At 38.9% G+C, this 27,058-nt stretch overlaps 1 protein-coding gene across 1 annotated transcript in view; it reads left to right on the forward strand.

The window, feature by feature from the left end:
• Nucleotides 1–27,058, forward strand: part of CD2AP (CD2 associated protein) — a 99,275-nt gene that overhangs the window by 18,104 nt on the left and 54,113 nt on the right. The window contains exons 2-4 of the mRNA XM_084890505.1: nucleotides 151–311; nucleotides 12,235–12,388; nucleotides 26,401–26,501. Coding sequence (XP_084746631.1) covers nucleotides 151–311; nucleotides 12,235–12,388; nucleotides 26,401–26,501 — 416 coding nt within the window. The remainder of the gene's footprint in view (nucleotides 1–150; nucleotides 312–12,234; nucleotides 12,389–26,400; nucleotides 26,502–27,058) is intronic.

Raw genomic sequence — 27,058 nt, forward strand, 5'->3', positions numbered from 1 at the left:
AGCCAAATATTTTAAACCACCGAGGTAAGACTTATTTATATCTTTGTAATATTCATTGTTGTTGCTAAACAGATTTCTTAGTTTAGTAATAGGTTTAATAGTGTTTTATGAGGTAAGTTTTAGACATTAATCTGTTGTTGTTTTTTTTAGTTGACTATATTGTGGAGTATGACTATGATGCTGTACATGATGATGAATTAACTATTCGAGTTGGGGAGATCATCCGGAATGTGAAAAAACTACAGGAGGAAGGATGGCTAGAAGGAGAACTAAATGGGAGAAGAGGAATGTTTCCTGATAATTTTGTTAAGGTAAGTATTTTCAGTTAAAACATCTATCTTTTGCTGTAAAAAAGCTTTTTATTTTGATGTAGTCCCATTTGTTTATTTTCTCTTTAGCTTCCATTGCCCTAGGGGCAGTATCAGTGAAGAAGTTCTTTTGGCATATGTCTAAGATTTTCTGCCTGTGGATGCCTCTAGTATTTTTATGGTTTCCCGTCTTATGTTTAAGTCCTGTATCCATTTTGAGTTTATTTTTGTGTATGGTGTAAGTTGGTGATCTAGTTTCTTTTATCTGTCCAATTTTTCCAACATCATTCATTGAAAAGACTGTCTTGACTGCATTGTATGTTTATGCCTCCTTTGTCAAATATTAATTTAGTATAGAGGTTTGGGTCGATATCTGGATTCTCTGTTCTATTCCATTGATCTATATGTCTGTTCTTGTGCCAGTACCAGGCTGTTTTGAGAACAGTGGTTTTGTAATACAGCTTGAAATCTGGTATTGAGATCCCTCCTACTTTATTCTTCTTCTCAGGATTGCTGTGGCTTTTTGGGGTCTTTTTTTTGTTCCAGATGAATTTTTGGAGAGTTCTTTCTAGGTCTGTGAAGTACGCCGTTGGCATTTTAATGGTATTTTAATGGGGAGTGCATTGAACCTATAAATTGCTTTGGGAAGTATGGCCATTTTGATGATGTTGATTCTACCAGTCCATGAACATGGTATGTTCTTCCATCTGTTTATATCTTCCTCTATCTCTTTTTTCAGTGTCATGTAGTTTTCTGCGTATAGGTCTTTTACCTCCTTAGTTAAGTTTATTCCAAGGTATCTTAATTTTTTTGGTGTCATGGTAAGTGGGATTGCTTTTTTAGTTTCTGTTTCTGTAAGTTCACTATTGTTGTATAGAAATGCCATAGATTTCTTGACGTTAATTTTGTATCCTGCTACATTGCCAAATTCATTTATTAAGTCTATTAGTTTTTTGATGGAGTCTTTTGGGTTTTTTTATGTACAATGTCATGTCATCTGCAAATAAGGACAATTTTACTTCTTCTTTTCCAGTTTGGATGCCTTTTATTTCTTCTTCTTGTCTAATTGCAATAGCTAGTACTTCCAGAACTATGTCAAACAGGAGTGGTGAGAGTGGGCATCCCTGTCTTGTTCCTGTTCTTAGAGGGAATGGTTTTAGTTTTTGCCCGTTGAGTATGATGTTTGCTGTGGGTATCATATATAGTTTTTATTATGTTGAGGTATGATCCTTCTATTCCCATGTTGTTGAGAGTTTTATCAGGAGAGGGTGTTGGATTTTATCAAATGCTAATTCTGTATCAATTGATATGACTATATGATACCATTAAATTCTTATTTGAGCCTTCAAAAGTCTTGTGAAATAAGTGGAATATAATAAAGAGGAAATATGCAAATTAACCCTCATGCTCTCATAAGATGACTGCCTAGGACCAGGCCAGCAGGGGGCGTTATTGAGGGACAACCAAACAACTGAATAAGCAGGCTGCCTGGGGTGACCAAGATGCGGGGGGTTAGTGAGGGATGACTAAAGGACTGAACAGCAAGCTGTGTGGGGCAACCAGGCTGGTGAATGGGCTGTGGGGGGCGATCAGGCCAGCAGGGGGGGTGCAGTTAGGGACAACCAGGCCAGCATGCAGAGGCAGTGAGGGGCAATCAGGCTGGCAGGAGGGGCAGGGCAGTTAGGGGGAACCAGGCAGGCAGGCAGGTGAGTGATTAGGAGCCAGTGGTCCAGGATTGTGAGAGGGATGTCCACAGTCAGACATTTCCGGAGGGCCCGGGGGGTCCAGGATTGGAGAGGGTGCAGGCTGGGCTGAGGGGATTTCCCTCTACTCAGTGCATGAATTTCATGCACCAGGCCACTAGTTTTTCATAACAAGACACTGGCTGGGCCGCAGAAATATTTGTTGCGGACTGTGAGTTTGACATGGTTGCTAGTCTAGAGCATTCATTTCTTCCTTTGTAAGAGTGGGATATTCCACCTGTTTGGTTTATTGGTAGGAATTTGATTGTGTGTCTTGCATATAGATATATGATGGAATTTATTATTTCATCCATTTTGGAAACAGGAAATGGGAGAAGAAAATCAGCTTAATTGTTAACTTAGTCAACATATATGTAGTTTTTTGGTGCTTTTTGTTTTTGTTTTTTGTTTGTTTTGTGTGCCTGTAATAGTTCAGGTATTATTAAATGTTAATAATAAAAGAAGGTGAATAAGGTAGAACTTTACTAATTGCCCTTTAGAAAAAGTGAATAGTTTTAAAGGAAGGTCAAAAATAAAGAAGAAAATAATTAAAATGAAAAAATATGGAAGAAGCAGTTAGCCTGGTTAGCCTATGTGCCTAGGGCCTTGGTCAGCAAACTTCGGCTTGCAAGCCACATGTGGCTCTTTGGATTTTTGAGTGTGGCTCTTCCACAAAATTCCACAGCCTATGCAAGTCTGTTTTGAAGAAGTGGCGTTAGAAGAAGTTTAAGTTTAAAAAATTTGGCTCTCGCCGAAACCGGTTTGGCTCAGTGGATAGAGCATCAGCCTGCGGACTGAAAGGTCCCAGGTTTGATTCCGGTCAAGGGCATGTACCTTGGTTGCAGGCACATCCCCAGTAGGGGGTGGGCAAGAGGCAGCTGATCAATGATTCTCTCTTATCAATGTTTTTAATTCTCTATCCCTTTCTCTTCCTCTCTGTAAAAAATCAATAAAATATATTTAAAATAATAAAAAAATAATAGAAAAAATTAAAAATTTGGCTCTCAAAAGAAATTTCAATCGTACTGTTGATATTTGGCTCTGTGGACTAATGAGCTTGCTGACCACTGGCCTAGGGAAATCATCTTGTCTCATTGGTGGTAGTAGCGATAGAACAGTTTAAGTTTATTTAAAAGTGGACCAAGTGGCCGAAACCGGTTTGGCTCAATAGATAGAGTGTCAGTCTGTGGACTGAAAGGTCCCAGATTCGATTCCGGTCAAGGGCATGTACATTGGTTGCGGGCACATCCCCAGTGGGGGGTGTGCAGGAGGCAGCTGGTCGATGATTCTCTGTCATCAACGTTTCTAACTCTGTATTCCTCTCCCTTACTCTCTGTAAAAAATCAATAAAATATATATATATATTTTTAAAGTGGACCAAGTGGATGAAAAACTAGACACTAAAAAAAGCTTTTTGGTGTGTTAGGATTTGGGTAAGCTCTAGTTCCTTAGGATAACACTAATTGTGACAGGTTTTTTTGTGTGTAGTTAGTCTTACATTTATAGAAAAATTACCTGGTGGAAATTATCTTTTGTTGTTGTTAGCCCTTTGGGTGGGAGGGGTCATTCTTTGAAGATGAGGGGGCTAAAATAAAATGCCTTTAGAAGGTGACCTCAGTTACAAGACGAGAAAGCAGACATGGGTGGTAAAATATTTTTTTAAAAATCAGAATATTGTTTGAGGACCTGGGATCAAAATTTAAATTTATTTAACTAAAGGGGAACTTGTGCTGGGGGAAAAACAAGTTACCTCCAATCCCGATTCCCTACTTGGTCTCCATTGACACTTGGAGGGGATGGAGCTTCTTGTTAATTCTCAGTGAGTAGGAGTACAGGCTACCCTGGTGGGAATATGGGGGAGGGGTGATAGTTGGGTTATCTCATTGCAGCCTGCTAAGGATGGAAATGTGGCTCCTTACAAGGCCTTTGCTGATATGGGTGAGGAAGGGGCTATCTTTCCCCCCCCCTGTGATTATTTGACTGCAGTGTAGTGGCTATTGTCTAAGAACTTTCTGTCTTGCTAGACTGTCCTTTCCTTGGCTAAAGAGATAAAGCTTTTCTTGGAGCTTTTTTTCTCTCTGCCTATTGGCATTTCCAGGTTGCCAGCTTCTCCAGTACGCAGTCTGGAATATATGAGGCAAAAAGAAAATCCAGTGAACTCAGCAGGTTCAGAGGAACCTGGTCTCTTTGGCTTGTGTTACCTTCTTTCCTCCACTTTTCACAATACTTTTATCTATTTTTAAAAATATGTACTATCTAGAGGTTTTTTTTTTTAACTGTACTTAATGGGAAGAATAGGGAAAAATACCTCTTATCTGAGGGGAAAGCAAGATGATGATGCCTTAAGCCATTGTTATAAAGTGCTAAGAAAAATGTAATATTAGCTATTAAACACAAGAATAGATTTGCATTCAGTAAAAAGGTAATAAGCATAGTTGATACCTTTATTTTCTTTTATGACTTGCTTCTGAAGATTAAGATAACACATGAAAGTAGGTAATAGTGCAGTTGACTATTTATAGGCATTTAATAAATGTTAGTGAACTCTGCTCATCGAGTTTCATATATGATAGAGTGCATAGTCTGATGACCTGAGTGAATGAGTCAGAGGAAGTTGGGGAGGGAAGAGGGTTGGGCATCAACGTAGAAGGCACATTGGATAGTTTTTCAAGTATTGAAGCACAGGAGGTCATGGGGAAGGAAAGCAGAGAAATATCAGTGAAATAAGATCAAAAGAGGTCAGCAGAAACATTAGTTGTATTTAAAGTGGGTTAGGATAGAAGTTTTGGATTGGGGATGCCAGCTTCCAAGCAGCTTTCTTGGCTTTATACTGATCTTGAAGGTGCTACAAGTTTTTATAGGATCTGTTACTGCTACGGTGATTTTACTTTACTGTTTTAAAAAACAAGTGGATATGTTTACAGAAGATGTCTCAGGAGTTGGTATGTGAATTACTATATTTAAAATTTTTAATGAAAGTTTGATCCTCTTTGAAGAGTCCTTGGAACTTTATGAAGTATTTTAGGCTTTTTGATATAAGAAACAAGTCATTCACCTGTGTTACAGGAAGCTGACAAGTAAATAAAAATCATTTGGATATTTTTACATTTTTAGCAGGTGTTTTTTTTTTCACATTTAGGAAAAAGATTTAAATTATCAAATCTGCTTTTTTTTTAGATTAAAAAATAGGCAGTTTGATAACTTATCTTGCATTTTAAAATGTCATTTTATTTCTATATTATGTAGGTTACAAATATATTTAGAAATCTTTTAAAAGGCTTCCTTCAAAATACTAAGTAGCAAAATGGGGAATAAGATGATCTGATATACATGGCTACTTTGGAAAGTATCTTAAAGATTTTTTTGTTTTTTAAATATAACTTCTTTTTCTGGAAGAGTGCTGATATTGTGTTTATATCTTGTGGTATTCCACTGTTTCAACAAGAGGAATTATTATTTGAGTGAAGGAAGTGACAATTTTATTTTATTTTTTAAATCCTTATTTTGTGAAAACTATTAATTTACTTAGAGAAACCTCAGTGATCTTGTTGAGCAATAGAAGATTTGTTGGTAGCTTTAATAAAATCGTTCAGAAAGCTAGCTTTAAATCAGGAGAAGAACATTATGAAAATAAATCAAACACAGGAGAGGAGAAAACATCTCTGTAGATAATAGAGTATTAAATGGAAGACAACTTTTATTTGCTTATTGGGAATTACAATAAAAATAGCAGATAGAAATGCAAAAGTTGTGTATAGTTATTCATGATACCTGATAGTACATTTTCTGTTACATAATGTAAAAACATTAACTATACTTTAGACACTGATTACAGCAATTTGTTTTGTGACTTGAATTACTTTTGATAATATTTTGAATCCCACATGTACTATATTTACTGAGAGAAATCGTTGAATACAGGTAAATGTTAGAAAAGAGGTATAAGGATTTAGATTTTGTAAGGTGTGTTCACACACCTAAGATCTTTCTAAATGCTCTAAAACAATTTGACTTACAGTGCTATTATTTGTGGGCACACCAACTTTTTTTTTTTTTTTTTTAATTAAAAACTAGAGGCCTGGTGCATGAAAATTCATGCACAGATAGGGTCCCTAGACCTGGCCAGCGATTAGGGCAAATCAGGTTCCTCCTCCTTCCCTTGCTGCCCATGCACTGCCACCACGCGGTTCCCAGCCTCCCTGCCTGCTCCTTCCCTCGCTCCCTCAGCGCCCTACCACTGCTGCTGGTCACCTGCCATGTTCCGCGCCAAATCCCAGGTGGTCAGTGCCCATCATAGAGAGTGATCAAACTCCCAGTCTACCAGTAGAACTCCTGAGGAGACAATTTGCACATTAGCCTTCTGTTATATAGGATAAGTAGTACAGCCCTAGTCGGTTTGGCTCAGTGGATAGAGCGATGGCCTATGGACTGAAGGGTCTCAGGTTTGATTTCGGCCAACGGCACATGGCCAGGTTGCTGGCTCAATCCCCAGTGGGGGTTATGCAGGAGGCAGCCAATCAATGATTCTCTCTGATCATTGATGTTTCTATCTTTCTCTCCCTCTTCCTTCCTCTCCGAAATCAATAAAAGAAATAAATGGGGGAAAAAATAATATATCCTGAAACAAAATTCAAGCAATATAGAAGTATTTATTGACATTTCTTAAAACACTCCTTTAAAAACCTCCTTTTACATTTAGGAATTTGGTAGATATTTATTTTATAGACTGTATTCTATAGAAACTCTTTTAAATTAAATTATTATCTTCAGCCCCTCTATCCCCTATTTTTCACACCATAAATTTCAAGTGGAGACATTGTGATATAAATCATGTTAGTGTTTACCTGGGACTTACCTGGAGAGTTAAAATCTAACACACACACACACCCCCCCCCCCCTTAAACAGTTAATATATTTTGTTTCTGCAAAAAGTATTTCAGGCTGTAATGATTTAAACCAGGAAAGTTTGATTGGCAGATAGTGAGCTTTTGGGATATCTCCTGGTTTTGCTTTTTACTAGGTCAGTACTCATTGCCTGCTTGTCACTGTCATCTGTGGCCTCAAGGGAGTCTATGAGTTTTGAGAAAAGGATCTACATGTAGGCTTGGTGTCTTTTGAGTCATAGACTAGCCCTCATCCCCTGCTGTTCTTATCCTAAAACTCCTTTATCCTAGTGCTGAAAACACAAAATAGCATTTTTAAAAAAATAATAAAAAGGATGACCATTATAAATTATTGCGGTATTTTCAGTTCGTTTTGATCAGTGTGGTATGTCTGAAAGAATATGGGTAGGAGAAGAGTTCTTTATTTAGTGTTTTTTCTAATCTACTTCACTTGGCAGTCATTAACATTCTTGTGATAGGAAAAGGAAAGGAGTAGGATGCCAATAAATCTACATAAATCCTCCACCCCTTTTCCTACTCTTCCCTTTTACAAATGGGTGAAGGACAATTGAAATAGGGAGGCCCTTTGTCCAAATTGAAGAGACAGTGGTTTCATGGAGAATAGTTTATTTGGGGAAGAAGAAAAGTAAGTTTAGAAACTTTCAAAATGGCCTTCCTACATTATATTTTTACTGTTTCCCTTGATGATTCTGATATGCTAGCATTCAGAAGTACATATAGATTTCATAGTAAGATTTTTAAGAATGGGGTTAATTATCTTGTTAGCTGGAATAGCATATGGTACCAAATAAACATTTAATCTTATTTTCCTTATTTTTAATGTCACTTTTCCATACATTCTGATTTATGCTTCTGTAAAGTTGGAGGTCACATTTAGGATTTCCAACACTTTTTGCAAATCCTGAATGTAAACTTTAAAATAATTATGTATATTCCTTAATTTTCATTAACATAAACAGATCTGTAACTCTGTTTAGGAGTTTAATGATTAGATATCCTCTCTTCAATTTAGAAAAAAGAACCTCTTATCTGGTTTTTATTCTTTGTGACCTTTGATTTTATAATATGGAACTTAAGTGATTTCTGTTTTCAAATAATGATCATGGCACTGGCCATGATCAGAAAACCAAATTATTGTATAGATTTATTACAACGTAAAGGAGAAGTTGTGAATTTTGGATTGATAATCTTTCAAGTTGCCTGGTTTTGCTTAGTGTAATCAGAGTTAAGTATCTTTGATTACCTTAATAGGTGAAGAATAACTATATTCTTTCCCATCTTTTCAGCTTCCTCATTTGCTTATATTTCTCATGTTCTTTTTGTTCTACTTTTTACTTCCTTTAATTATTACTTTTTACCCCTTATGAAATAAAGTAAATCAATAATACATTCTTATCTATTTGGAAATTATCCCTATGGTGTATTTTTTCTTGGCCAATTTTGGACTGAAAAACTGGATTACTTGCTATGTAAGAGGCTTTCCTCATTTGTAGAATGAGATTCATAGTTTTTCTGAATCTGCTTTGTCAAGACATGATACTTTCTCAGTGAGGACTCACCCCCCCCCCCTTTTTTTTTTTTTACTGTATCTCCTAAAGTCATTTTCAAAATCGGGGGGGGGGGGGGGGAGTGAAGTTGGTAGACATTAGATGCTACGGATTAATGTTTATTTTATTTACTGGCTAATAAAGTAAAAACAGTAAAAGGAAAAGAAGGAAGAAACACTAGAATAAGTACTCAATAAAACTGCTGTTGAAGATGGTAGCCAAAGAGTAATTTGGGGGCACTAGGTGTCCAGGAACTAGAAAAGAGAGTTAGATTAGTACAGTGGTCGGCAAACCGTGGCTCGTGAGCCACATGCGGCTCTTTGGCCCCTTGAGTGTGGCTCTTCCATAAAATACCATGGCCTAGGCAAGTCTATTTTGAAGAAGTGGTGTTAGAAGAAGTGTAAGTTTAAAAAATTTGGCTCTCAAAAGAAATTTCAATCATTGTACTGCTGATATTGGACTCTGTTGACTAATGAGTTTGCCAACCACTGGATTGTACTGTTGATATTTGGCTAATGAGTTTGCTGACCACTGTGTTAGTAGGTTGGTGAGAAAGGAGGAGGAAGGGAAGAAAGGGAGGAAGGGATAAAGAGAGAAAGAAATCAGGAAGAGGTGGAGGAGAAGCCAGTGTAAACTTTATTTGTAATTTTGCTTATAGCCTGGAGGCCACTTGGTACTTGTGATAATCTTAATTGTCATTTTGTATTTGGAACCTGAGTTTTCTCTGTGTAGGGTAGACTATATATGTACTAGCTTGCTTCTCCCTTTCATTTTATCTTTTGCCCTCAAATTTATTATATCTAATATTCATGGATGTGATTATGTTTCAAAGAATTTTGAAGGTCCTTAAAATGTTTCTAGATCTTGAGCAATATGTTGTAAATTAATTTTTTAGAAATGGGAAACATTGTTTCAAATATATCTATTCACATAATTTCTTTTTAAAAATAGCTTAAGTATTCAAAGTTATATAACTAGTAAACAGGATAATGCCAGTATTTGTACCCAAGTCAGGTGTCTCCTGATCCTGTACTTTTATTTACTTATTTTTATATATATTTATTGATTTCAGAGAGGAAAGGAGAGGGAGAGAGATAGAAACATCAAGGATGAGAGAGAATCATTGATCTACTGCCTCCTGCATGCCCCATACTGGGGATTGAGCCTGCAACCTGGGCTTGTGCCCTTGATCAGAATAAACCCGGGACCCTTCAGTCTGCAGGTGGTGCTTTATTCACTGAACCAAACTGGCTAGGGCCTGATTCTGTACTTAATCACATTAAGTTAAACTAGGTTTATGTTCCTAGAAGAACAGATTTGGATGTCAAGCTAAGTTCTTGGAATTTTATACTAAAAAGCAACAATAGCTCTCAGAGGTATGGCTTTTATTTGTTTAAAACCTAGGTAGCTCATGAGACTGGAGAATTAAAAATGAATACTATTTGGCATGTTGAGTTTGTAAACTACCAGTTTTCACATAGATTTTATGTTTGAAAAATACTTAGTGTAGTCTGAAAATTGTAATGTTTTCAAATATTGATATCTCATGTACTATTAATAGTAAATTGAAGTATTTTTCCTTAAACGAATTACCATAAAAATGAGGCAACTATATTATAAAGCATTTTGTCTTCTTTAATTTGTACTTTAATAATTTTTCACAATTCTCCACTAACTTTAACAGTTTTCCCAAAATGAAAAACTTTTATTTTGATTGAAAGACAATTTTCATTGTTTAAAAGAAAACAAAAGCAAGCATCAAACACTCTTATATAGTACAATGGAGTCAAAATCACCTGAAATCTTACTACGGTAGTTAGAGCAATGGTTCTCAACTGTCTAATGCCGTGACCCTTTAATACAGCAGTGGTTCTCAACCTGTGGGTCTCAACCGCTAGCAGCTGTCACCTAAGACCATTGGAAAACACAGATATCGACATTATGATTCATTAACAGTAGCGAAATTGCAGTTATGAAGTAGTAACGAAAATAATTTTATGGTTGGGGATCACCACAACATGAGGAACTGTATGGGGTCGCGCCATTAGATGGGTTGAGAACCACTGAGTTGGAGAGCAACAACTGGTTAACATTGTGGTAGACACAAACACCTAGAGATAGAAATTTTGTTAACTTTGTATGTGAAACATATCTTCGGGTTTGTGATTTACTTTTTTAAATGCTTAATTGTAATGAACAGAAACTGTTGATTTTAATATTAAATGTGTGAGGTTAGGAGTCCAATTTCATTCCCTACACCCTAAAATAGGGAACATTAGTTTTACAAGTATTATGTATTTTAAGAATCTATTTTTTCTTACTTTTTGTCTATCATAAATCAAGTTGTGGTGGGGTTTTTTTATGGATTTTAATTTTGTTTCATTTATTAGCATGTCTGTTTTTATGCCAGTACTGTACTAATTTATAGTGTGTCATAGTTTTTCTCTATATCTTAATAAAAAAGAAAAAATCCCCTCACTTTCTTTTCCCTGAAGTATTCTGGCTGTTCTTGACCTTTTGTTCTTCTGTACAAATTTAGAACCTGTTTATTAAATTGCTTTCCTAAGTCTGTGTGATGTTTTTGAAATTGCATTGAATCATTACATCAGTTTTAGGAAGATTTGATATTTTTGTTACATTGAGTTTTTAAAATCACTGAACATGACATAACTTCCCTTTTCTCTTATACTTCTTTTCATGAAGGTTTGCATATCTTCTGTTAGCCTCTGACTTAGAACATGGCTCATTAAACTATGGCCCATTGGCCAAATCTGAATGCCTCCTGTTTTTGTAAAGTCCATGGACCAAGAATGCTAGCTAAAAATTTTATAAATGGCGGGTGAGGGAGAACCAAAGGAAGCATGACATTTAATGACATTATAAAGTTAAATAAAATCAAAATTTTAGTATTCATAAATAAAATTTTGTTGGTGCATAGTTATGTTCATTTATTTAAGAATGTGGCTGCTTCTGCCCTTCAAATAGCAGAGTCCATTGTTTCAACAGAGATTGAATGGCTCACAAATCTAAAATATTTTACTATTTAATCCTTTTAGAAAAAGTTTGTCCACCCCTGACTTAGATTTACTGTTTGTCATAATTTATTAATGTATTTCAGGGTGCCAAGTATATGTTGGGGTGGAGGTGGGCTTTCAGCCTCCTTTTCTTTACCTATATCTCCAATTCTGATTAGACCTACACTCATAGTAAGCCACTGAAGTGCATTGCATTCTTTAAATTTGTGTGGGTATAGAAAAGGTTTGAAAACTTTTGATATCATGTTTTATATAATAACTAGAGGCCTGGAGCATGAAATTCATGCACGGGGTGATGGGTCCCCTCAGCCCGGCAAGCACCTTCTCGCAATCCAGGACTGTTGGCTCCTAACCACTCATCTGTCTGCCTGCTTGATCACCCCTAACCACTCTGCATGCCTGCCTGATCGCCCCTACCCACCTCTGCCTGATTGCCCCTAACCACTCTGCCTGCCTGCCTGATCACCCCTAACTACTCTGCCTGCCTGATCACCCCTAACCATTTTGACTGCCTTCTTCAGCCCCCGGCATGGCGGTTTCATCCAGAAGGACGTCTGGAAAGTCGTTTGGCTGCCCAGTCTAATCAGCATATGACACTTATATTATTATAGATCACTTACTGTGTTTTGGCATTTTACAATAGAGAATTTAATAAAATATAACTTAATTTGCCTATTTCCTAATTTTCCCTTTTATAGGAAATTAAGAGAGAAACAGAATCCAAGGATGACAATTTGCCCATTAGACGGGAAAGGCATGGGAATGTAGCAAGTCTTGTACAACGAATAAGCACCTATGGACTTCCAGCTGGAGGAATTCAGCCACATCCACCAACTAAAAACATTAAGAAAAGTATGTAAATAATTCCTTTACTTTTAAATTGAATCGAAATAGAAGGATGTCTTGTAGCTGTTTATAAATTATGTTATGAAAAATTAGCTCAACCTTTTGCAGCTGAGTGGAGAAACTTCCTACTTACTCTCATGTTACCAATTACTGGCCCATGTATATTCAATTCTTTATATCAGTTGCTGACAACTATGTGTGGGAATTGTTTTATTATTATTATTATTATTATTATAAACTCTGTTGACTTGTTAACACTTTGCCTTAAATTTATTTTAATATCGTTTATTTACTGAAATGCATAGGTGTCTTCTTATCCTTAAGCAGTATAGGTAGATGCAAGAATTTTGATAGTATGTTTCTTTAGTGGTTAGACATCTGAACATAAACATTCAGTTTTCCAAGGTGATTGCCCCAAGAAAGTGCCTTTTAAATATTTGGTACTCTGCAAATGTTAGGAGAACAGTTTAGCACAGAGGAAAGCACCCCATTTGAAATCAGATATGAGTTGGAGTCCATCTTAATACCTTAGAATAGATCATTTAAACCAGTGGTGGGGAACCCTTTTTCTGCCAAGGGCCATTTGGATATTTATAATATCATTTGCAGGCCATACAAAATTATCAACTTAAAAATTAGCCTGGAGAATCCAAGATGGCTGCTCGGGTAGGCAACTAGCCGCAGCCGCACACAACAATTTTAATAAAATACAACTAAAATATAAAATGGACATTACCCAGAACTACAGGAAAGTCGACTGACTGGAAATCCTACAACAAGAAGCAAGGAGAAAACCAGAAGGAAGCACGGAGGAGCTGTAAAAGCCTAAGGTACGGAGACACGTGGCGCGCGCGGAGAGGACGGAGCCGGAGAGGAGGGAGGCCGAGTGCCTGGCGGGTGTTCCCTAGCAGAAAGGAGATAAAACTCCGACTGTGCTGGGCCCCTGACTGCTCTGAACCCCAGTTCTGGGCCAGACCCCGGGGACTCAGGCTCAGCCATAGGGAGCTGGGCTGTAAGTCGGAACCCCGGGGTAGCGGAGAAAGGAGGTCCCGGAGGCACGCACACTGCCCCCAGAGAAGGGACGGTCGGCTGTGCCGCGGGATTGCCCTGACGGGAAGGAGACTGGGGCTCCAGACTGCTGTGAACGCCACCTCCAACTCCACTTCCAACTGAACTGAACCCCAATACCGGGCTCATTGGGGGAGAGCATAGACTGTTTGGCAGCAGGCGAAAATCGAGGGCACCTTTCTCTCAGAGGCGCCGGCAGCGAGCACTGAAGGACCCGCATAGGGCGGGGCTGACGGAAGCCAAAGCTGCAGGCTCCACCCTGAAACCCTGTCCCATCTGTAACTGCGAAATGCGACAACAAAATAGATCACAAACGAAAGAAATGGAGGACAAAAAGCGTCTGGATATAGAGTTCAAATCTACGCTTATAAGGTTTTTCAAGAATTTCCTGGAAAAGATGGATAAGGCCTATGAGGATATGAAAAGAGATCAACTAGAATTAATAAGGAGTCAACAAGAAATGATAAGGGATCAACAAGAAATAAAGAATACATTGTCTGAAATAAAAAATATTCTACAGAGTCCTAAAAACAGAAGGGAAGATCGCAAGAATCAAGTCAAAGAATTGGAACATAAAGAGCCAGAAGACACTCCTCCACAGAAGCTAGAAGGCAAGAGAATCCAGAAAATTGAAGATAATGTAAGAAACCTCTGGGACAACTTCAAGCGAACCAACATCAGAATTATGGGGGTTCCAGAAGATGAGAGAGAGCAAGATATCGAAAACATACTGAAAGAAATAGTGACAGAAAACTTCCCCCACCTGGTGAAAGAATTTGACTTACAAGTCCAGGAAGCGCACAGAACTCCAAACAAAAGGAATCCAAAGAGAACCACACCGAGACACATCATTATTAAAATTCCAAGAGCAAAAGATAAAGAGAGAATATTAAAAGAAGCAAGAGCAAAGAAGGTAGTAACTTATAAAGGAGCACCTATACGATTGTCAGCTGACTTCTCAACAGAAACCATGCAGGCCAGAAGGGAATGGCAAGAAATATTCAAGGTGATGAATAGCAAGAACCTACAGCCAAAAATACTCTACCCAGCAAAGCTATCACTCAGAATCGAAGGCCAGATAAAGAGCTTCACTAATAAAAAAAAGCTAAAGGAGTTCATCACCACCAAACCAGAATTATATGAATTGCTGAAGGGGGTTCTTTCAGAAGAGAAAGTAAACAAAGATAAAAATTATGAACAACAAATACGTAATTATCAACAAGTGAATCTAAAAACCAAGGAAATTAAAAAAATCTGATGAACAATATTAACTGTTGAATATAATAGAATCAGAGGTATGGAAGGGGAGTGAACTGACGATTCTTGGGGAAAAGGGGAGAGGGGGGCGTGGGAAGAGACTGAACATAAACTGTGCACCTATGGATGAGGACAATGGGGAGAGGGGAAAGGGCAGAGGGTGGGGTGGGAACCTGGTGGAGGAGAGCAATGGTGGGGGGGGGGGAAGGAACATTTGTAATAATATGAAAAATAAAAACTTATTAAAAAAAAATTGTATAATTTTGATTCATTCAAAAAAAAAAAAAAAAAAAAAAAAAAAAAAAAAAAATTAGCCTGTTATATTTGGTCAAACATTTAATTAACTCACCCCTAATGCCTTGGTAGGGCCAGACCAAGTGATTTCTTGGGCTTTATACAGCCCAAGACATTCCCTACCCTGAAACTAGAGTTTTATTTTGTTGCTGGTGAGAAAGTATTAGGAAAAGATGGATAATATTGCTGTTCTTAAAAAGCTTGACATCTTGAGAAAGATTGTACCAAAATATTAAATATGTACAAAGAAGTGCAACATTTATGGGAGCAGATAGCATTTTAACGTAGTAAAACCGGAAACTCCTTGAGAGATTGATTACTAATTACTTTGTTCAATTTAATTTAATAAGTAGTAAATTAGTGTTCGACCACTTTTATCTTAGATTAGTGTCTTTGATATTGTGATCTTCAAGTCTCTTGCAGTACCAAGTACTCTACTGTAAACATTTTATTTACATACATTTCACAAATGTAAGAAAAATGTATGACTTTTATAGTCTCCTTATATTTCAACCTTTTACTTTCTATGCTACTGTCTGAAGTTTAGGGAAACCTGTACTTTCTGGGTTATATTACCCTTTGATTACTTTCATAAAATAAAAGCAGATTTTCATAAAAATGCAATAGATTTTATGACACTAGACAGATCAATAAAAGCATTCTATGTGTTCCGTGTATCCCAGTAAACGCAACATACAAGCCATATTTAGATATTATCTTTACTCTTTTCAGTGCACTGGCTGAAGATGGAGAGTTTCAGTAGTTTTAATTGTCCTGAATTCTGGAATTCTGTTTGTTTGGAGATTGGGGACAATTAGCAGAGTGTCCACATCCTACAGGTGAAGCTCTATGTAGAATTTCTGTGCACAAGGAGAATTTTTAGGTCCACAGAAGAACTATTTATGACTTCTGCCTCTAAAATTCACCTACCACTTTCCTTAGCTTTACTGAGTTATAAAGAGACAAGTTTCTTCTAAGAGAAGGCTAGACAAAGGGCTTTAAGGTTATGAGTATTTTATTTTATCTCCTAATAGGAAAAGACACTAAATTTTATCTTCCTCATATGGGTCATAATTCCTTTTTTTTTGTAAGAAAGAAAAAAAAACACCCATATGTTATTGGTGCCAAGAAGCTTAGTTTTTTTCCTAAGGATCTTCTATAACTAGTTTTTAAGTTCCTGTGCCAGAAGGACTAAATTGGTCATTTGGTGCTAGCTAACATTTAAAACAGGATGCAGGTTATTTTTGCTTTCAGATTACTTTTCCAGGAAAAGCAAGCTTATGTGTGTTTTTTTTAATCTGATTTTTGTTATTGTTAGTTTGCATCATATCCTTCAATCACAAAATACGCTAGTTTTAAAAAGTGGTTCATTGCAATGTCTCTCTCTATATATATATATATAAAATAGGGGTGTCGAACTCAATCAGAGAAGGGGCCAAAATCTAAAATCCAGCCTAAATCGCGGCCGAATGGTTTACTGAACAGTCATAAACTGACAATGTCATAAACTGACAGCGGAGTGCAGTGATGACAGCGCGGTGCGGGCCACATTGCAAGGCCTGGCGGGCTGGATTTGGCCCGCGGGCCTTGTGTTTGACACCTGTGATATAAAACGTTAAGCAATTGTTACAGCTGAATGACCAAACGACCAGAACGACTGGTTGCTATGACTCACACTGACCACCTCAATTGCCTGATCAGGGCCTGCTGGCCAACCTCCTGAAGGGGAATGGGGAATCCGGGGTGGGTGGCAGGAGGCACCATGCTAAGGTGGGTGTGGCTGGAGGCCAGCTAACCACCTGGCCCTGCTGGCTTTTAAAAAACCTCTTTCTGGGGAGGCTTTTCTTTTCCCCCCAGCAGCACGCAATTCAAAGGTGCTAGCCGTGGAGCTGCCTGCTGCAGAGCCACCCAATCTCTCCCGAAACCCAGTTGGATTGAGTCTGGCGCAGCGGGGCAGAACACCTTGAGCTGCTGCCCACAGGCGGCCTCAGAGCTGGACTACCTGGCCCACAGCACGCTCTCCACCTGGAGGCATCCAGTTTCAGACCTCCGACCCCATTAACTGGATCAGTGGTGGGGTGGAAAGCAACCCAGGAGGGTGAGGAAATGAAACTTGGGGTGATACCACAGGTGCAGTCCCCATGACCTTCCCCTCCCGAGATAATGCTGCGCTCCCTGACTTCCCATGTGCCAAGAGATAAATGTGTGTTCACAAAGAGGCAAGCCCCTGAGGAGCTTCAGCTGCCGGGATGAGAGGAGTTACTCACTTCTTACCCCCACCCTTTGCTTTAAGGCTGCATTCTTCTTCCCAATACATGTTGCTTAAAGTACATGATAGTTTGTATTTAGACATGTGATAAATATGGGAAAAGCTAAGTTTTGTGCTTTAGAACAAAAGAGTCTGGAGTCTTTGGGGGGGATGTGTGTGTACTCCTCTCTCTCTCTCTCTCTCTCTCTCTCTCACACACACACACACACACACACACACACACAGTCACTTTTTCCACCCCTCTTTTATGGCATGTCAAATCTTCACACAAAGTTAATCCTAGCTCCTCAGAACCCACCCTTGCTGAAGTAGCCTCTGTTTTGTTTTGTTTTGTTCTCTCTCAACTTTTTTTTTCTAACCTCTAAACTGGCCATTAGACATCCCCTGAGGGGTACTGGATTGTGAGAGGGCACAGGCCAGGCTGAGAGACACCCCCCAACTACTCTCCTCCCCCCACCCCCACATGAATTTCATGCACTGGGCCTCTAGTGTTAAATAATAGTTCACGCTGCTAACCAATAGAATGCAATTTTAAAAAATCACACCTTAAGCCCTGGCCACTGTGGTTAAATGGTTAGGATGTTGACCTGCACACCAAAAAGTTGCACATTTGATTCCTGGTCAAGGGCACATACCTGGGTTGTGGGTTCACTATCTCTGGTCTGGGCATATGCAAAAGGCAACCAGTTGTTCTGTCTCTCTCACATCGATGTTCTCTCCCTGCACTCCTCCCCTTCACTTTCTGAAAAGCAATGGAACCCTGGTCAGTTTGGCTCAGTGGATAGTTGAACTGCGCACCAAAGAGTCAAAGGTTTGATTCCAGTTAAGGGCCCTTACCTCATTTGCAGGCCTAAATCCTGGCCTTGGTCAGGGCATGTTTGGGAAGCAACCAATCAATGTGTCTCTTTAACTTGAATGTTTCTCTCTCTCTCCCTTTTCCCCCTCCTCCTCCCTTCCACTCTCTCTGAAAATCAGTGGAAAAGTATCCTTGAGTGAGCATTAACAACAACAAGAAAAATCAATGGAAAAAATATCCTCATGTGAGGATAACAAAAAAACAACAACCCTTAAAACCATTTTGTAAAAGTTTATAGTGATAGACATTGCAGAGTGAATATTCAATTTAGATCTGTGTCCCAAGACAAGTGAATTGGATGTGTTGAATTTTGAATAAGCAACAAAGGACAAGTTCAAATAGATAATATGATGTTAAATATCTGAATGCTACTTGATTATTTTTTTTTAATAATCACTAAAGCCAAAAAAGTGTTGGCTTTTTTGTGAAGTCTAGTCATGAAGCCATTGAAACTTTTCTTTGTGCCCTGCCTGGTGTGGCTCACTTGGTTGAGTGTCATCTTATGCACCAAGAGGTTGTCAGTTTGATTCTGGTCATGGCACATGTCAGGGTTGTGCGCTCCATCCCCAGTAGGGGCCTACAGAAGACAGCTGGTTGATGTTTCTCTCGCATCAATTTTTCTCTCTCTGTCTTCCTCTCCCTCCAAAATAAATAAATAAATAAATTAAATTAAATTAAAAAAACATATTTAAAAATAGAAAGAAACTGCGTGTAAGTTAAGCTTGATAACTTGTTCAGTCAAACAAATAGGTATTTTCTAGAACTAGTATTGAATAATGTTTTCCAGGACAAAGTTGACTGTTAGAGGTTGCTGAAGTTATAGAATAGCAAAACAGATACAAGTCTCACATTACTTCTTAGATCCTTGTAAAATCAGGCACCAAGATAATAGATGGTGTAGAGTATAAAAATCTGTCAGCATCACAATTCTATCTAACATTAATTGTGGAATATTAATAGATATTTCACTTTATATGTGGAAGAAATGGATATCAGATGAGGATCTACACTTAGCATGTGTGAGGAAAGGTTATCAGTGCTTGTAAATTTCTGTTCCTTATTAATGGGAACTCATGCTTCAGAAGTGCTTTCTTTGCATGTAAACAGATACATTGAGGTTGATAGTGATAGATCACTAGTATGTATCTGTGCTGAAAGAAATGATGTTGCTAAATGAAAAATTAGTTGACTAGAATGCCAATCTACACATTGTTTCATTCCCAGTAAACAGTTGGTAGTAAATGGTATGCCTCCTGATTTTGAGGAAGCACTGGAGAAAGTAATGAAAATACTGAATACTATCAAAATATGGTCACCGACAATACATCTTGCAGTTTACATTTTTTAAAAAAATGAGCATATAAGTTCAGGCTTTGCTCTTTGATACTAAAATATTCTGACTCATAAGGGGAAAAAGACCCATTCAGATGACTCCTCCCCAGCTATAGCCGCTCAGACGAATGGGGTAGGGTGTTCTGTCTCTTTTTGACAATATATTTTATTTAATTTATTTATCTCTCACTGAACCCTTCCACCCTGCTCTTACCCTCTCCCCAGGCCTTCACTGCACTATTGTCTGTGTCCATGAGTTATGCATATATACATATAAGTTACTTGGTTAATCTTTTCCCTACCCTCCCTCCCAACTTTCTATTTTATTTTGAAAATTTTTTAATTTTATGGAAATGTTGAAAGAATAATTGTGCGATGAACATGGTATGCTCTGCACCTAAGTTTGCTGTTTACATTTTGTCAAATTAGCTTTATATCTCTATATATAAATAAACAGATACATATTTTCAACTGAGTCAGTTGAAAGTATATTGTAGACAAGATACTGCATTCCTAATCATATGAGTTTTTGCTTCATAATGGTAATAATGATAATATTTTCTAAGATTTTGATTGTGTTAAATAAAGTGGTATATCTCAGCAATATAGCTAGGATCTGGAACAGCTTGAATCTTTCTTTAATGGCCTAGGTCAGTGATTGGCAAACCACGGCTCATGAGCCACATGTAGCTCTTTGGTCTGTTGAATGTGGCTCTTCCAATACCATGGCCTAGGCGAGTCTATTTTGAAGAAGTGTCATTAGAAGAAGTTTAAGTTTAAAAAATTTGGCTCTCAAAAGAAATTTCAATCGTTGTACTGTTGATATTTAACTCTGTTGACTAATGAGTTTGGCGACCACTGGTCTAGGTGTTGTAATTTTTTATTAGATGAGGGTAAGAAAGAATTTTGCAGAAGATTCACCATATACATAACGAATAACTCAATGTGTTTCTTAACTTTTGATGGTTTTCTTTGGGGGTTATGGAGTTCCAGGTAGAATTGCTACCTTTGTTAAACCTCTGGAGAGAAGCAAGTACATAGTATTTTTAGGGAATAAGGATCCAACATGACTGGACAGCATGAACTATGTTAAAGAACTATTGTCTGTAAAGAAGACAACATAATGATATAGTAGAAAGATAAAATACTTGAGTCAGAACTACATGTAATTCTAGTTTTGCCTCTCTAGTTCTGCGGTCTTGGACAGGTTCATTTCTGAGTTTCTGTTTCTCATTGGTAAAATGATGATAATACATTTTCTTTCTTCTTATGTTTTTTTTTTTTTTTTTTTATCTTCATTCGAGGACACTTTATCCATTGATTTTTAGAGAGAATGGAAGAGAGAGGGAAGGACAGAGAGAAACACTGATGTGAGAGAAACGCATCAACTAGTTGCCTCCTATGCATGCCCCAACCAGGTCATGGAGGAGCCTGCAGCTGAGGTACATGCCTTTGAATGGAAGAGAACCCGAGACCCGGCAGTCCGCAGGCCAATGCACTATACACTGAGCCAAACTGGCCAGGGCTGATAATACATTTTTTATGTCTGCTGTGTGGAAGATGTCTATGAAAGACTTAGAATAGTAGTGGTACATAAAAGACATGGAATATGTCCCTGCCTTGTTGTATTACCTTTATCCTCTTTCCTTGTTAATAGTTTTATTTATAAATAGTGAGTAAGCACTAGATTAAAAGGGAATTAATTAGAGGAAATAATTTAATATTGCTATTTGCCCTTTCTGTATAATAGAAGTGTCAGAGATGAAAGAAAATTAGTAAAATGTATATGAAAACTTTCCTCCTGTCAGAGTCTGGGGCTCACCATGGGACCCAGAGTCAAGTACCTATCTGCCCACCCACATGCACCTCAAAATTGCATGAGACGCAGACCCGGCCAGCTTCCCCCCACCCCCCTTCCCTGCCTCATTGGGCTAGATCCAGACCTGGCCAGTCCCACCCTTGTCAAACCCTGCTGGGCATGGGGCATGGCTTCAGATCCCCTGGCCCAATGCCAGGATGGGGGCGTGGCCTGAGGTCCCCCAGCCCAGACTGGGGCAGGGAGTGTGCCTTCAGGTTCTTCGTCAAGCCTCCGCCAGGCATGGGACATGGCCTGAATTCCCCTGTCAAGCCCCGCTGGGTGGGGGGCATGGCCTGAGGGCCCCTGTCAAGCCCTGCCAGACGGGAGGGGGGCGGGGCGCAGCCTCAGGCCCCCGGCCCAGCACCAGCAGAGGGGCACAGCCTTAGGCTCCCTGTCATGCCCTGCTGGGCAGGGGCCTGGCCTGAGTTCCCCCAACCCAGCACTGGGGGTGCACCTTGAGGTCCCCCATCAAGCCCCGCTGGGTGGGAGGCGTGGCCTGAGGTCCCCTGTCAAGCTCTGCAGGTAGGGGGTGCAGCCTGAGGTCCCCAGCCTGGTGCTGGGGTGGGGGGAGCAGCCTGAGGTCCCCTAGCCCAGCATCAAGATGGGAAGTGCACCTTGAGGTCCCATGCCAAGCCCTGCTGGGTGTGGGGGTGTGACCTCAGGTCCCCTGGCCTGGCACTGGGGCAGGGGAGTGCCGCCTGAGGTCCCCCAGCCTGACGCAGGGCAGTGGGCACAGCCTAAGGTCCCCTGTCAAGCCCTGCTGATTGCTCGTTAAAGCTCCTTATGGGAATGTGGCCTCAGCTGTGGGTGCAGTCATCTTTGTGACAGAGTGATGGTCAATTAGCATATTCTGTCTTTATTAGATAGGATTGTCAATTTAAAAAACTTTCTTGGCATTGTTTATAGATATGAAAAGCTATGTGGAAATTACTTGTGATAAGAAAATACTGGTTACTACTTTCAGATAGTATTATGAAAGTAAAATAAGCCAGTTAAAGAAAGAAAAGTAGCATATGATATCACTTATATGTAGAATCTAATGAACAAAATAAACTAAGAAAATGGAGATGAACTCATGTATACAGAAAACAGACTGGCAGCTCTCAGAGGGGAGGGGTTGGGGGCTGGGTGAGAAGGGCCAAGGGATTAAGCAAAGCAAAAAATAAGAAAGAAGACTCATGGACACAGACAACAGTATAGAGATTGCCAGTGGGAGAGAAAGGAGGTAAAAGAGGGGATAAATGGTGATGAAAGGAGACTTGACTTGGCATGGTAAACATACAACAGTATACAAATTAATGTATTGTATACCTGAAACCTATCTAATTTCACTAACCAATGTCACCCCAATAAATTCAATTTAAAAAAGAGGGCACTGGCTGGTTAGCTCAGTTGGTTATAATGTTGCCCCAATATGCCAAGATTGCTAGTTTGATCCCTGGTCATAATACATACAAGAATCCACCAGTGGGAATTCCAAGATGGCAGCAGATTAAGTGGAGGCTACACTGACATCTCCCCCTCACCCCCAGTAACAAACTGGAATTACAAGTAAAATATAGAAAAAACATCCTGAATTACCAATTGAAATCTAGCTGGGAAGAACCCTTATAACTATGGTGACCAGACGGCCCGCTTTTGGTGACCAGACAGTCCCGTTTCTTAACAATTTGTCCCGCGTCCCCGCAGTGTTTTAAAAAAGTCCCGACGATTCTTTCCAAAAATTGGAACTTTTTAAAAACGCCACAGGACAAATTGTTAAAAATCGGGATGTCTGGTCACCTCACTAACCAAAGATGGAAAGTAGAGACCGCATAAAGACTGGTAAAAAGGGCAGAGGCATTTGAGGGCTGGCTGGGCTTCAGTAGACAGCAGCTGAAGTTTCAGCGGGATATCTCAGCTGCAGGAGGTTATAGAGGTTCCATATTGAGAACTCTGGGGTCTAAACCCCAAGATGGGCCCAGAACTGAGAAATGTGCCCACATAACATCTGGCTGTGAAAAGCAGTGGGGTTTCTATCTGCCAGGGAGAGATGGTTACAAATGGCCAGTGTACAAAATTTTGTGTGCAGCCATCACCTTGGGTTCCAGGTGGCATTTTTATATACTAATAATATTCTCTTAGAATAAAAACTAAAAAAAAAAAAATCCCATTTACCATTGTGACAACAACAACAACAAAAAGATTTTTAGGAATAAACTTAACCAAGTAGGTAAAAGACCTCTATAGGGAAAACTACAGGATATTGAAAAAAGGGATAGAGGAAGAAAAATTACTGTGTTTTTGGATTGGTAGATTAACATGATTAAAATGTCCATACTACCCAAAGCAGTCTATAGATTCAGTGCAATTCTGATTTAAATACCAACAGCATATTTCACAGATTGAGAACAAATACTCTAAAAAATTTACCTGGAACCGAAAAAGATTCCCAGTAGCCACAGCAATCTTAAGAAATAACAGCAAAGTTGGAGGGAATCACAATACCAAATATTTATCTTTCTCTGACTGGCTTATTTCACTTAACATAATGCTCTCCAGTTCCATCCATGCTGTTGCAAATGGAAAGAATTCCTTCTTTTTTACAACAGCGTAGTATTCCATTGTGTAGATGTACCACAGTTTTCTGATCCACTCATCTGCCAATGGTCACTTAGGCTGTTTCCAAATCTTAGCTATTGTAAATTGTGCTGCTAAGAATATAGTGGTGCATATATCTTTCTGATTGGTGTTTCTGTTTTCTTGGGATATATCCCTAGAAGTGGGATTACTGGGTCAAATGGAAGTTTCATTTTTAATTTTCTGAGGGAACGCCATACTGTTTTCCACAATGGCTGCACCAGTGTGCATTCCCACCAGCAGTGCACAAGAACAGGCAAGAGGGTTCCTTTTCCCCCATATCCTCTCCAGCGCTTGTTGTCGTAACTGTTTCTTATTTGAGAGTATAGATTTTTCTATCTACCTGATTGTCATGTTTGTTTTGCACCTCTTCACAATGTTGGTTATGATGTTCTTTTGTTGTTTTGATGGTTCAATTGGATTTACTTTTTATGTTGATAATTTCATAGATACGTAGAATGTGAGAGCTGAAGTAACTGCCTTCTCATGATGTGCCCAAAGTAGTACAGCTTCAGCTTTGTCATTTTTGCCCCCAGCATAGTAATCCATGGTGTAAATGTAGCACAGCTTTTTTATCCACTCATCCGCTGATGGACTCGTGGGCTCTTTCCAGCTCTTAACTCTTGCTCATTGCACTGCTATGAACATACAAGTGCATGTACTCTGTCTGATTGGTGTTTCGGGTTTTTTAGCATATATTTCTAGAAGTAGGACCACTGGGTCAAATGCCTGACCCATTTTTAAATTTCTGAGGAAACTCCATACTGTTTTCCATAGTGGCTGCACCACTCCGCAATTCCCTCCAGCTGCATTCCCTCCAGCGGTTCCCTTTTCTCCACATCCTCACTACCACTTGTTTTTCATGATTTCGCTGAATTCTTCCATTACAACTCTTACAAATCTTAGCCTCCTCTTGATTTCTTTGAATAGCAAGAAGCAATCCTTTAATAACCATACCTGGTCACCTACCCATAGCTGCTTTAATGATTCATTGTTAAAGGTGGGAGTGATTCTGAATTCCCAGTTATTAAGAGTTTGAAAGAAGTTGAGAACCACAAACCTGGATGGTTATAAATGGTCATTACTTGTCTGAATAAGTGAACTTTATCTGAAAAGCTAACTCAAAAAAATTAAAAATACATATGTTTTAATGATTTTTAGAGAGAGGAAGTGAGAGGGAGAGATAAAATTATCAATGAGAGAGAAACATCATTGATCAGCTGCCTCCTGCACACCTGCTACCGGGGATTGAGCCTGCATGTGTCCTACTTGAATTAACCAGTGACCTCTTGGTTCATAGGTCAGCTCCACCACTGAGCCACACTAGCTGGGCTAAAAATAAAACTATTTTTATCTTTTCCTATACGAGTTTGATTTTTATCTGTCAGAAAGCAGGGCTATTAAAGAAGATAAAGTACATTGTAGACTTGTGTATTTTATCTCTGTTTAAATAGGTATTCTTAAATTGGTGCATTTTAAGTATTCCTAGGATTTGATCAGGATGTAGTCTGGAAATCACTGGCTTGGAGGACTTGCATGTGATACATTTTTTGTGCCAATAGTGTCTTTTATTATTTGTACTAGAGGCCTGGTGCATGAAAATCCATGCACTGGAGAGAGCTCCCTCAGCCTGACTGTCCCCTCTCACAGTCCAGGAGCCCTCAGGGGTGGGAGGCAATCCGGGGAAGGCAATGCCCCCATCACACTTTTGCTGCTGTCACTGCCGGCAGCGCAAGACTTGGCTGGTCCTGGTTACCTGAGCCTTGGGCGGCCCTGGGCAGCTGTGCAGCTGTCATCTGAGGCTTACCTGTTCCTTGGGTGTTGGTTGGGCAGCCGCCATCCGAGCCTTGCCTGTGCTTAGGGCAGGTCCTGGGTAGCCAGGGTCTGAAGGGGATTGGGGGACTTCAGAGGCAGGCACTCGAAGCAGCCGGGCCTGTCTGGGGGCAGACCCAGCTGTGCCATGTGCCTGCTGCCCCCGCAGAACTGAGGTGACTGGATGCTGCCATCTTGTGGCTGTGGGTACCACCATCTCTGAAGGCATGGCAGAAATTAGCATATTTCTTCCTTATTGGCTGTGGGAGCCACCATTTTTGTGAGGGCGTGATAGTCAACTTATATATTCCCTCTTTATAAGATAGGTTTTTTAGTCTCAAAAGTGGTAATTGGCATTTTACTTTTGTGTAATCAGTGGTATCAATTGTATAAATGATTTCATTGCTGTGATCCTTATATATTATTTGTAGTTGGTTTGGATTTATTTGGGCTGAATAGATTGCAACATGGGGGCAAGGTAGAAAGCCAATAAGAACTGATTGTGGTTAGTTGCTTAGAATGCTTAATATTCTGTTTTTGTACATGTATATAAATACTCAAACAGGGAACATATCAATAGTATGTAAATAAAGGTGCTATTGCTTATTTTAATGATCTTTCTTAACCTAATTTTTAATGTTACTTCTTTTTAGAGATCAAGAAGCGGCAATGTAAGGTTCTCTTTGAGTACATTCCACAAAATGATGATGAACTGGAGTTGAAAGTGGGAGATATTATTGATATTAATGACGAGGTAAGGAAAACATGTTAGAGATAAAGCAGCAATAGGAATTGATGCTCTGGATATCAGAAAAATGCTTTGTAAGGATATTAATTTTTTGTTTCAATTTTTTGCAAGTTTATTGGTTTTTTTAAATAAAAATTTTAAGATACAGACTTCAAAATGAATCTTTAATGACTTAATATATCATTGTCTTAAATGTAGAAATAAAATTTCACTCATCCTCGCTAAATCTAATGTTTGTGTACTGTATTTGTTGACTTTAGGAAGTCAAACCTTATTAAACTAAAAATTAATGTAATATGAGTGGTTAAGAATGTAAATAAACCTTTCCTTTGATTCTGAATCCACTTTAGGTTCAAAGCAGTAAAATAGAAGGAATTTTGCCATTTACATAGCAAAGGAATACGAAAGTAGAATCTTTAAAAAGCTTTGCATTGTTTGAATTATCACATTGAAATATTGCCCAAAAACATGTTTCCCTCATTTTAATGTTTTAGAATGACATTTTAAAATATTTTAGCCCTAGCCAGTTTGGCTCAGTGGATATAGCCATGGCCCCTTGGACT

Source organism: Pipistrellus hanaki, assembly GCF_964339955.1.
Source record: "Pipistrellus hanaki genome assembly, chromosome: 7".
Lineage (NCBI taxonomy): Eukaryota > Metazoa > Chordata > Mammalia > Chiroptera > Vespertilionidae > Pipistrellus > Pipistrellus hanaki.